Below are 13,580 nucleotides of genomic sequence, written 5' to 3'. Positions count from 1 at the left end.
TTTTTTCGGTTTCGACTCGGGCTGTAAAAAACACAAGAACTTTGAGTGGGAGTTTAAAAAACCACCCACATTTGGGTGGAGGTCGTTTATTTGGGCTTCGACTGGTGTCGATGTCGTAAAATCGTCTCTGTTTTTATTCCACTTCAACTCGGAACTATATTAAAAAATAAACCAAAATTGTTATTTTTAAGCTGTGTCCAATAATCAAAAAATTAAATTTACTAACCTTCGAAACTTTAAAAATAAATAGGCTATTTTAAATTCCAAAAAATTTTATAAATATTAAAAATTTAACATACGATTTCATTAGAATTTTAAAATTTTCCAAAGTTTGGAACTTTAATTTTTTTTAAAATGGTACACAGAGTTATAAAAATGATTTTGCCAAGGATAAAATTTATTAAGCGATTATTTTATTAATTTAAAAAATCGGATCTGGTTTTAAATGATATGAGATCAGGTCGATCCCTCTTGAAAATAAACAGCATCGGTCCCAATATTAGGTAAAATATTATTTCCTAGATTAGTATTTTATTGGCAAATATTATTTTCAAAAAGTAAATTCATTAATAAATTGCAAATGGGCCCATTATAAATGATTTGGTTTTAAATATATATAGGGGAGAAATAATTTAGCGGCTATAGGCATAGGCTAGGTGCTATCTTTTCATCTATTGGATCAATATCTTTCGAAATAGGTTGAAATGATTTAAGTGTAGGGGAGACCAGGGTTAGTTAGCGCAAGGTCTTGTCGATTCAGATTTTATTTAAAAACCAGACATGTTTATAAATTCAAATTTAATTATGTAATTATTACGTTGTGCCGTACAAGTCCGGGTAGAAAGCAAAACTCCGAGTATAATAATTTTATTGAGTTTCCCACACAAAAAAAATAAATAATTTTATAAAATAAATCCAAAAAAAAAATAAATTATTTAATGATAATAGTTATAAAAAAAAATTAATTAAAAACAAAAAAAAAAAAATTCAAAAAAAATGAATTCAAAAAAAGAAATGAATTGATAATTTACAATTTTCGCTTCCCTTTTATAGGGAAGCGATAATCATCACAAATAAATAATTAAATCCCATCATCATAATGACTTTACAATAATTAACTTTTATAAATCTAAAAATAAAATGTTAACGCGATTAAACTAAAACATAAAATTATAAAAATAAAAATGACTCATCAAACGCAATACATACTGACTTTACCAAAAATCAAATCTTACAAATCAAAGTCTCCCAATTATGACACCTCCCCCCTTTAACCAATCCTTGAGACCCCAATCCCTTTGATCACCCCTAGGAATTCTTCTGTTATTGTTGTAAGTGGACACCTTTGACCATCGATTATTCGAACATATTTCCATAATTATTATTCCTCCATCGTCTTCTTCTAAGAGTAACTACAACTTTTGCATACACGCTGAAAAGACTCCACCACTCCAGTAACACGCTACAAATACTCATCCACCTTCAACCTTCGATTGTTCTGCTCTAGTAACCCCTGTTATTAAAACATCATGGTATAATAAAACACTCCCTCCAATCCCTGAAAAACTACCGTCATAGTCCGCTGAAACATAGGTGCCGATACGCTTAACCCAAACGGCAACCTTCTAAAAGCTAATAAGCCCTTTGGCGTTGTTATAGTCAACAACCTCTGCCTCTCCTTTTTTACCCGTAACTGCAAATACGCGTTCGAAAAATCCACTTTCGAAAAATATTTGCTCCCCTTTAAACTGGCCAATATCTCCTCTATCCTGGGTAACGGATACTTCACCTCCACCACACATGGATTCAACGTTACCCGGAAATCCGCACACAATCTCAAACTCCCATTGGCCTTCTTTACGGGTACCAAAGGCGTCGCCCATTCGCTGTATTCAACCGGACTCACGATACCCTCTTTTACCCAACGATCTAACTCCTTCTCTACCTCCTGCCTCCATTCAAAAGGTACTCTACGAACAGCACAAAATTTTGGTACGCATCCATCCTTCATCCGAATCTTCACTTCATAACCCTTTAGACAACCCAACTCTTCCCCAAATATTTATCCATACCTCTACACTAACTTCTCCACTTCCTTTCGGACATCCTTTATTCCCTCTCCACACTCCCACAAATTTTCTACAACTCCCTGTTCTACAAAATTTTCACTCCTCTCACTAACCAGCGGCCTCAATACTCCATATCTACTGTCTTGGATATTTCCTATTTCTCCATCTACATAAATCAGACCTCTCTCCAACATATCTTCTCTCGCATTCTCTTCGCTTTCTCCCCAAAACATGGATCTTCCATCGTCTACTTCAATACTATCTCGGCCCTCCATCCATTCCAAATTTCCTCCTGACATTCTCTCCTCCTCATTCTCTTGGACCCTATTTATCAAGTCTTCCCGAATATCTTCTTCGATCGCCACAAATACTCCCCATCGCGCAAATACTCCCCAAAATCCATACTTCGGCCCCACATTTGTAATCCAATCCCATCCCATCACCGGCGCAACATCTCGGTTAATTATCCATAAGTCCAACATTTTACATCCTTCTCTCCCTACATCCCCAATATGCACTCTTCCCATCATCTCCATCTCCGATCCATCAAACTGCCTCACTTGCATAACGTCTCTAATTATTTTACTACCCGGCCAAAGTCTTCTAAAATCCTCATATCCTATCACCGAAATAGCTGCTCCGGTATCAAATAACATAGATACCATCTTCCCTTTTATATCGAACCATACCCTCGGACTCGGCAGATATGTTAACTCCCTTTGAACCTCCTGCTGCAACATTTTAACTCTCAACTCTTTCTTGCCTCCTCCTAACGCCACGGTCATCATTTTACTCTCCTTCCCATCATATAGTCAATCTTTATTACAATCTCTGGCCCAATGTCCCCTTTCTCGGCATTTGAAACACGTCACCTCCTCTTCAATATCCTTTCCTCCTTTTCCAGCTATCTCAGTCATACTTCTCATATTCACGGCCCCCGAAGTCTCCCCTCTCTGTGGAAAACCTGCCCTTGTTTCTACTTTTCCCACTCGGCAATCCTTTAACACATGTCCAAATCTTCCACAACCCGTGCAACGTATTCTCTCTGCTCTGCCCGGACAATATGTCGAAATATGTCCCATCTCCCCACACCCAAAACATTTAACATCTCTACAATTCACCGCAATATGACCCATCTCCCCACATTTATAACATCTACCATTCCGACCTCTCTTTCCCCCACTGCTGAACGGCCTCGGCATATCTTGACGTTCACGGTATACGTCCAAATGTCTGTCATCTATCCTCTCGTTCTTTAACCGGTCAATCTCTTCATTATTGACCCAACCCTTCATTATTTCTTGAACCGGTAACCACGTAACTCTCCCCAATCTATCATCCTCTCCATTATGCCCTTCTACCAACAACGATTGCCCACGAATCCTAATACTCCTTTCTCTTCGCATTCTCCTTCCAAAATATAAACTACACAACCATATCATCAACACTACCACCGCTCCCAGTACATTATATTGCAACTCCACATACTTTGTAATTTTAAAACTCTTCATTAAAATATTTACGTATTTAAATTTTTCCTAAATTATTTCCCAAGTAACTCAATTTATCAACACTATATTTTATAAAATATTCACAAAAAATTAATAATTAATTTCACCAAAAATATCTTAACTACTTGTAACGTCAGACAATAAGATAAAATCAATAAGGTAAAAACTCCAATAATACACATATACATTTATCAATTTCAAAAAAAAAATCAATACTTTCCGCCAATCTTTAATCTCTTCCATGTATTAATGTCTTTTGAAAAAAAAATCGGCAGCACTTCCGTGTAACTTGCCTTATACTAAACTTTTTTGGAATTTCTTCTAATAGATTTATATAGGAAAAAATTTGAGCAGCACTTTAGTAAATTTTCGGATTTTCGTCTAAGAGATTTATATAGGCAAAAATTTGGGCAGCACTTCCGTGTACTTTACGTCTTTTGAAAATTTTCACTTGACGGTACTTGTTCTTGACGGTCTCTTGACTCAAACGGTCCCTTATTACACACGGTACTTGTCCTTGACGGTACTTGTTCTTGACGGTACTTGCTCTTGACGGTACTTGCTCTTGACGGTACTTGCTCCTGACGGTACTTGCTCTTGACGATACTTGCTCTCACAAATTGACGGTCTTATCCACCACAGCGATCCACAAAAATATTTTCCCCAAAATAATTTATAAAAATAATTGTTTTTACCTTAGTTATTTAGTCATGGCACCAACTATTACGTTGTGCCGTACAAGTCCGGGTAGAAAGCAAAACTCCGAGTATAATAATTTTATTGAATTTCCCACACAAAAAAAATGAATAATTTTATAAAATAAATCCAAAAAAAATGAATTATTTAATGATAATAGTTATAAAAAAAATTAATTCAAAACAAAAAAAAAAATTCAAAAAAAGAAATGAATTGATAATTTACAATTTTCGCTTCCCTTTTATAGGGAAGCGATAATCATCACAAATAAATAATTAAATCCCATATAATGACTTTACAATAATTCACTTTTATAAATCTAAAAATAAAATGTTAACGCGATTAAACTAAAACATAAAATTATATAAATAACAATGACTCACCAATTTAACTAAAACATAAAATTATAAAAATAAAAATGACTCATCAAACGCAATACATACTGACTTTACCAAAAATCAAATTTTACAAATCAAAGTCTCCCAATTATGACAGTAATAGCATTGTATAATATGTATATTTGAGGCTAGAAATATTTTATACCCCCTCGGTTATTTAAAATTTTATGATAAAATGTGTTTTTAGGTAAAAATCAAAATGTTTGACACCGCAATATTAGGTGGCTATAAAATCTGAAGAGTTTAAAAATAATAAAATTAACATTAAATAAAATTAAAAACCTTCCTTTCGCATTTCAGAAAGTTTCATAAACGTATATCATGTTTTAATATATTTTTAGAAAACATTAATTATATTAGTAAATAGGAGTTAGTAGAATAAGGGTTAGTCGAATCAATCAAATTATTCTTACAAGTATGATAAATAATAATATATTTATATAATAATATAAAATAAGTATTTATTAGTTACGATTAGATATTAAAACCGTTCTATAAGATAGTAATAGAATTAGAAAAAATCAAGAAAGTTAATAAATTTTACACATTTTTTACAATTTAAATAATGTCATTTTGTCATTCATATGACTTATTTTTATGTAGATGGTATATTTATATCAACAAAACATTTTTCATGGAAATAATAGAATAATAAATTAATTATCCTATGAAAGATTTAATAAAATAATTGAATCTACATGCTCCGGGTTTGGGGCTTGTTGGCCCAAAAATTTACTTTTACTGGAATCAATCTAGAGACAAGAGTATAAAATATTTTAAAATCTTATTATTATACAAGGTTAGGTAGGTATTTGGGCTATCTCATGGTATTTTGTAAATTTAAATACAACAATTATTTTCGGACCTATGATGATTTTGACAAAAATTGCGCCTACTAGCTCTGGTTTTTCCTACCTTAAAAGTTTAACTATCCAATTTGAACAATCCAATAAAATATTTATAATTTTTTTATTATTTAACATCTCTTTCTAGAAAAAAATTAAGTAATAAATTTTTTTACTTGGTAGAAATTATGCTTCAAATTTATGAGATTTAATAAATATCAACCTTAAGCTTTTTACTCCAAAAATTATAACTTAAAAGTTTTGTTTAATAAATGATAAATTAGCAAGTATTGCCTACCCAGGTTTTGAGTTACCATGTTTTAAAAGGTATTTAATAATGATATATAAAAAAGAGTATCTGGTTCTCCATTTATGGTTTTTCCTTTATTCTATCAAACCCCTGTCGTTCGTACCAGATAAGAATCATCAGGAAATCATCACACTTGTCAGTTTGTGGCCTATTTAAAAAAGAATCAATTAGGAATAGTAAATTCAGAGTTGTTAAAAAATATTTTCCAAATGGATCTAGATATAGATATATTGACTAAATGTCTAGATTAGATGTCTGCATTGGACGGGTTAAAATTGTTCTTAAAGAACGGGTCGGCGAGTTAATAAAAATATTTAAATTATGGGTGGGTGGGCGGGCGGGCGGTTAAAAAATTGAAAAGAATGATAAACATAGGATGGAAAATTCTATGAGGTTGGGAAATAGGGATTTCAGGATTTCTATCTGCAATATTTGTCGAGGGATACTTTTATTTGTTATTTAAAACCATTTAAGTAAACATTAAAAAATATATGCTGCATCGGAATAAATTAATTAGGTAAAAAATATATCTAAAACATATTGGATTTAATTTGCATGGAAGAATATAACATCAAAAAATCCGATTTTACCTGTTTTCCCAAAAGCAAAGAGAATTCAATTAAAGATTATTAAATTGTAAATGCAATGTTTGAAATAGATAGCATCGACGTCAAGATTAAACAACAACCGATAGGAAGATGGGCTGTTACAGAGGAGAGCATTGCCTAATGACATAAGAAAATATTTATATCTTAAAATAACGAGTATTTTTATAATTTAGCAAGATTTTAGGTTACTTAGTTTAGTTTAAGTTTACAATTTATAAACAATAATTTAAATTACTTTTTAAAATTTATTATTACTGCTTTGATGGAAACGACAAGAAAAAGATTTAGCTATCAAGATTAGCTATAAATATATTGACAATTCTATCAACCAGTGCTCTTCTGAAGTAGGAATTGCATTGTTGGAAGGTTTTGAGTATCAATAAATATTAATTTTATATTATATATATATATTTATTAGATCAAATAAATTCCTTATCCGTAATTTAAATTAAATATTTTTTCTATTGCATAGTAATTTACTAAATTATAAAACTTTTTTGTCGGATGCAGGCTAAAACTAAATCATTTTTTTTTATTAGATACTTTAAAAAATTGAAAGAATGAGCTTTAAATTTTATATGGGCTGAGTTGATTAAAATTCAGTGGGCGGGTATAGATTTTGACTAAAGGGCTAACGGGCAGGTATATTTTAATAAAACATGGGCGAGTTGGGCGGGTGGTTTAAATTTTTTTAGAAATGGAAAATTTGTTTTATAAAATTTGTATTATTGTTATCAAGAATAATTTCTTTCAGGGTACCTTCCATTTCATTAATATCATAATTGTCTGATTCACTTACATCAATTTCGATATCCATTTACGATTACATTTAAATAATTTACACCAGAGGATTTAGGTTTATATACAAATGGAAAAATATAAAATATAAATTTCAAAATTAAATAATAAATTATAAAAATTATAATTAATTATGATATTATATTTAAATTTTAATATAGTTACAACTTACATTCATCATATTTTTTGAAGTAGTTTTCTAAAAAAGGAACGCGCTAAGGCTAAAAACTAGCCCATTGCAGACTTTGATTCAGATATTGTTACATTTTTACAAATATATCTAGATACAGATACAATTTTTATTATACTTATGTAAAGTATGCCTAATGCTTAATTTAGATATCTATTGTTACAATTTAAATTTCGTTGTGTAACACACTAAACTATTACTATTGATGCACTCGACGGCAGAATGGTTGTTTGTTATATTTAATGAATAACAACTTATTGGTATCTATTTAGATTTAAAACAAGAATTAAGAACAATTAGGACACACTCAAAAAAAGTTCGATGGCAATTTCATTTTCTTATTAAAAATAATCCAGTTTGTACATACTTAAAACAAACCAAAATAGGGTGCCCTGTTTCAAAATCCGTTGAGCCTAGACTAAATAAATATCAAATATAAGTCGTACCAGGACACATTAGTACTTATAAATAATTTATATCTCATGAAATGTGAAAATAATCAGTGATAAAATATGAATAGAATTTTTTTTATATGATACACTAGTGATTCAAAATCATTGACATAACTATCGAGGTGGGGGGGGGGGGGTGGGTGGTATATTCTCCCCTTCCATTTGTCAGTTTTCCTAAACATCATTATCATTTTAAACTAATAAAAATTTCCTCCGATATTTCTACAGCCAACCCTCTCTCCAAAAAATGAAAATATTGTTGCCTGATAATTAGGTTATTCCATATACTTTCTGACAAAAATGACTTTTTCATAAATTTATCTTTTAAAAATATATTAATCTGTTTACATAAAAAAATCATAAACTTTTGAAAAATAAAAATTAATTATAGTCAGTAAAGATTATTCTATCTCCCTAAATTTAATTTACAAAAAATAATCAATCCATCCAGTATATGAATTTTTAAAACGCACATATCACATAAATGGAATTAAGAGTTTTCTTAACTAATTGTATAGCTTTCTAATCTATTACAAAATATTAACAAGAAAGAGACCTCTTAATTCCAATCAATGGAGCCAAACTCAATTTGCTCCAAAAATATCAGCCAAAAAGAGAGAAAAAAATTCACAATGAATTTTATCAATATGATGACTATAAAAAATTATTTTTAGGATTTAAATGTAAGTCGTACTACTGTATGGAGAGTTAGATTTATAGACCCTCAAATTTTTTTATTCATATAGCTATCATTTTTATGCTGTGAATAAGTTTTTTTAAAATCAACATAAGATATTAGCCAGATAAGAATATCTAATTTTTTAATATAAAAGATGATATTATTACCCATCCATATGTATAAAAAAGAAAATCACACAAAAAAATTAATTAGTTCATTAAAAAGGGAGCATATTAGTTACATATTAAGAGCTTTCCTTGCTTTAAATCTCATTAACGTAGATCCAATAATCAAAGGGAATATCTAGAAAATCAACTGAATTTACAAATGATGTATAATCTATATTTAGATATCATCTTTAAAGACATATATTTAATTTCTAATTTAATATTGTATTTGTCATACCAAAAAGGATCAGTGTTAATGTGAAGACAAAAAATATCAGATAATTGCTATACAAAACATGAATAACATTCTCATATATGCAAGAAATTTTTAAAAAACATGTTTTAGTATTATTTATAAATAAAAGAATGTTTTGTAATAATAATTAGTTTATTCATTTTTATAATTCCATGAAAATTTAATATTTAATTTGTAAAATAAAATTTTTGAACTGCTATCTTTTACATTAATTGGTAATTATTATTCATTAATTTTTTGAATTTAAAGAGTTGTTTGGAGATGGAATAATATTCATAAAATAATAAAATAACATTTGGTATTTATTCTATCTCCCGTTTTAAAAGAATTAAAAAAATGATTATTTGAGAAAAATATCATGGTATTTTATTTAATTTGCTGAGGAACTATTAAATATACACATCCTTAAAATAAAAAATTAAGAAAGCATTTCTAATATTCAAAACACAGTTAGTAAATTTTTGAAAATGCAGTCCTGTAAATTTGAAAAAAGTGGAAGTGGAATAATCAAATTTTCAGGTGACGATATATATAAACCATATTATTTAAAAAAAAATAATTATAAGTAAATATTTTTATAAATAATGGAAATATTGAGAATAAGAGTTTTTCTCTTATAGAAATAATAGCACGAAAAATTATATTTTGAAAATGTAACCGGCCAAATTTCTTCGAGGGACCTTAAAATATACCTTAATAAAAAAAATTATCCAACAACCCCCCCCCCCCCCCCTACCTAGTATACCATAATTTTGAAAGCCCCAATAGCACTAGATTTACTATTCATGATTACTAATAAAAGACACTATAAATGTTTGAAAACTTTCTCAAGTTATAAATGAGGATTCAAACCTTGCTCTATATCGCTTATTGATCTGCAAACCCAGACCCAACTCGTATTGGCCTCTTAAAAAATTTTACATGTCCGGTCTGGCCCGTTAAATTTTTGCCCCGGTCCGGCCTGTTAAAATTTTACGAATAGTACGTCCCGGCCCGTTTTTTAGTAATAATTTTTCAGTCAGAGCATTTTTTATAAAGATCTACTTTCCTCTATGGCTATCTATTTCTACAACAACCGTTTTATAAATCTATTGTGTTTGCTATCTATATTATGTATTTGTTTGAATCATATCATAAATAACCTGTATAATAATTTGTGTATATTTGGTGTGTCCTGGTATTATTTATTACTAAGCTGGTTGTTTAGCCGGCCATATAGTTTCTACTAAACAGCCTAAAAAGTAAGAGAAAATGAAACAGAAATTTTTTTAAAAAACATAACAAAAAAAAAGTGAAAAAAAGTGAAAAAACAAACTTAAAAAAAGTTTAAAAAAAGTCAAAAAAAATACGAAAAATGACAATGCACCCACTAGAAACAAACTTAATATAGGATGTCCTAGTTCAAAAACTGTTTAGCCTAGGCTAAACAAAAATAAATATCATAAATAAGTTGAACCAGGACAAACCTATTGTAATTAATTTTTATTATCATAATCAGGATAATAACTTGAAATTCAAAAAAATATATCAAAATTATAAGGCTCCGCTGGCCTAGAATTTTTATAAAAATCAAATATTTACAAGGCCTGCCTAATTTTTTTTGTATAAATTGTTATCCCAAACCCGGAATTTATTTTTGTACAAATAAACTGGCACGGCCCGTTAATTTTTTTCTCGGTTTGTCGTGCTATATATTTTTTTAAATTGATTAAGCCCGCGGCTGGGTTTTCGGAATAGCTGAGCTTTGAAAATCTCCGATATTGCTTATATATTCTTTAAATTAAAGCCAATATATAGATATTCTTACCATTAAAATGTTTTTAAAACATTCTAAAAATAAAAATCTAGCAAAATTTCTCTCATATATTATAAATTAATATCATTTTAATGTCTTAATAACAAACTTTAAATATTAATTGAACTATACACACATCCGAAATGATTTCTCATTGTGGAATCCTTGCTTAAACAGATATTTAAAAACAAAAGATTTAATCGCATTAGAAATAATTGCCCATTATGTACAAATTTGCTTAAATGATGAAGGCCGGCCTACTGACATCTCAAAGCACTAGAGGAATTAAATGAACCCAATCAAGAAATCCTATATTAATCTCAGCCTTAAATATTTCATCTATTTGACTGACTTTGCCTAAAACCTTAATTCTTGCTTCAAATATTTTTCATGATGTCTCCATCAATGCAAATCCTGAACTACACGGCATAGAGTCATTTCTCATTGCCCCTATGCCTCACATCTTATTTCGCATACTTAAAGGTGCAAGACTCCAGATGACAAAGTCCTATTTGAAGAATCTAACATATTTGCTTAATAACTCATCAGTCAGGCACTGGCTTATTATTATACTCTTTCTGCATCCTACAACTGGTCCATTTAAAAAAAATTAGCAAAAAGAAAAGCCAAATCGCCTTTAAAACCAGAATTAAACTTATATTAAGCAACTTAGATACCTTGAATTTGCCTCATTCAAAGACAATCTAGCCCCTCAGGATAATGATACTTACCTCTACCTCAGAAACACCAATCGAATAACATCGCTACCAATAATCTAATACTAGTTTATCCTGATCAAATATTTGCACTACCAACTCCAACATTGCAGATATTAAGAAAACGATCCTATCTTTCAAGCGTAATTCTTCATCTGTAATTGACGAAACTCGTCCTACATTCATTTAAGACCTAACTACTCATTGGTCAATAAACTGATATCTTTATAATATAACCCAGTATATCAACCGTTTTCTTCTAGAAAAATTCTCACCTTTATTTTCAGAATTATTTATAAGGTCAAGCTAGATCTATTTAAACCTAACAAAGATGCTAGATCGATAGCCATTGAGATCACCTAAAGTCGATTAGTAATGGGTGTCAAAATGATTCAGTAAATCCTAAAATCTGCTCACTTTTATTTTCCAGAATTTTCCCAGTTTCTTCAGGACTGCTACTCTAGACCAACAGATTTCGTATTTAGAAATTAGTTAAATTATTAGAGGGTATGACCAGCTTGGACCAATCCTCTTTTCTCTTGGAATAGAGAAAATGATACAAAACAAAAATTGTCAATTCTAGCTCAATTTGCATTCATGTTATGTAGATGATGGAATAAAAAACGGCTCACCCGAACAAGTCAACTATAAGTTAGGCATAATAAAATCTTATGAAAATAAAGGTCTAAAAATAAATTTTCTTAAAGTCAATACTTTTCCCTAAATAGAAATGTTCAAAATTATTTCATGTTCAACTGAGAAAGTTCCTCATATATCAAGGGTCATCCATAGAAAATAAAGCTCCTGTGGATATTTTTTCAGATACTTCAAAAAATCTCTATAGCTGCTGGGCCCAAATAGCCTAAAGAGTTACCTTATAATATCTAAAATTCTTTATAAACTATGATCATAGTGTTTTGTAGCGCGCTACTTTTTCAGTAGCTTTAACTTTAGCCCACTACATTTAAAAAAAAATAACCATAACTGTAGCTCACTACTAATTTAGAAAGTAAAATTTTATATAATAAATACACATAAATATTATTAAAATATATTTATAATTAATTCTAAAATCATTATTTTATTTAATTTTGAAATTTAAATTTATATCTAAAAATTTGCATTTTAATTTTAGTTTTCAAAATAGTTAAATGTCGACGATAAATATTGATATTATAGATAATTTTGATACTCATACCGACAAAGTAATTATCCTGTAAAATGATGATAATATGGAATTTTATTTTCCTGAATTCGAAAAATTTTTAATCTCGAAAAAAAAAAATTAACACAGGGTAATAATTTCATTGTAATAAGATGTAATGAAATCTTGGGGCTTAGGAAATGTTTTTCTGGCTAAAATATTGAGTTAGCCGTTTTTAAAAATCGGCTTAAATCGCGTTTAACAACACTAAAAGATGCTTTAAAATAAAATTTGAATCAAAGCTTTATCTATAATAGTTTAATGGTTTTAGAGCTATATAAGCCTATGTGAAAGTATATTCACTGGCCCAGTCCATACATGGTATGGTTCAACTGGCCATAAAAATTATATTATAAATTAAAAATTACAATAAATAATTAATATTAACATCAATCAAAACAAGTACTTATTTCAATCCCTTTAATTTTAACCTTGAGAGAAATTGGTCCAATAAATAAAAAGTTAAAGGATGGTGGCCTGGTCAGTCAGCAAACATGACCATTTATGTCACTTTACCGTATATAATTTTAATTCCTATTACTTTTATAATTTTAGACTGATTACTCAAATTAAAAACTCCACTCACTATAGACGATATTTAAGAAATAAATAATAATACCATTGAAAATCTTCTAGACGCCTCTTTAAATCTAAAAATACTCAAATAAATATTTCTAATGATTTTTCTTATATAAAAAATATGTTTATTAAATTTATACTGAATTACCATCAAGTGCTAGTGATGAATGCTTATTTAGTCAGATTATACTTTCTGATCGTCACTCTAGACTTAGGGATGACAGTATGGAAATGTTATTTTATTGAGATGTAATAAAAAATAAATAAATTATATATATTTAAAATTTTAGTCATATTTTTTATTTGT

General features: G+C 29.3%; 1 protein-coding gene across 1 annotated transcript; it reads right to left on the bottom strand.

Annotated features, from left to right (window-relative positions):
• Positions 1-2,881: 2,881 nt before the first annotated feature.
• LOC135927665 (DNA-binding protein HEXBP-like) lies at positions 2,882-3,475 on the bottom strand. The gene has a single exon (XM_065463810.1). It carries the CDS (start codon positions 3,473-3,475, stop codon positions 2,882-2,884), a length of 594 nt encoding a protein of 197 aa, XP_065319882.1.
• Positions 3,476-13,580: the final 10,105 nt, after the last annotated feature.

This window comes from Gordionus sp. m RMFG-2023, chromosome 1, assembly GCF_954871325.1.
Source record: "Gordionus sp. m RMFG-2023 chromosome 1, tfGorSpeb1-WG-v2, whole genome shotgun sequence".
NCBI lineage: Eukaryota > Metazoa > Nematomorpha > Gordioida > Chordodea > Parachordodidae > Gordionus > Gordionus sp. m RMFG-2023.
The sequence above is the reverse complement of the archived record's forward strand: the minus strand, read 5'-3'. Positions and strand labels throughout refer to the sequence as shown.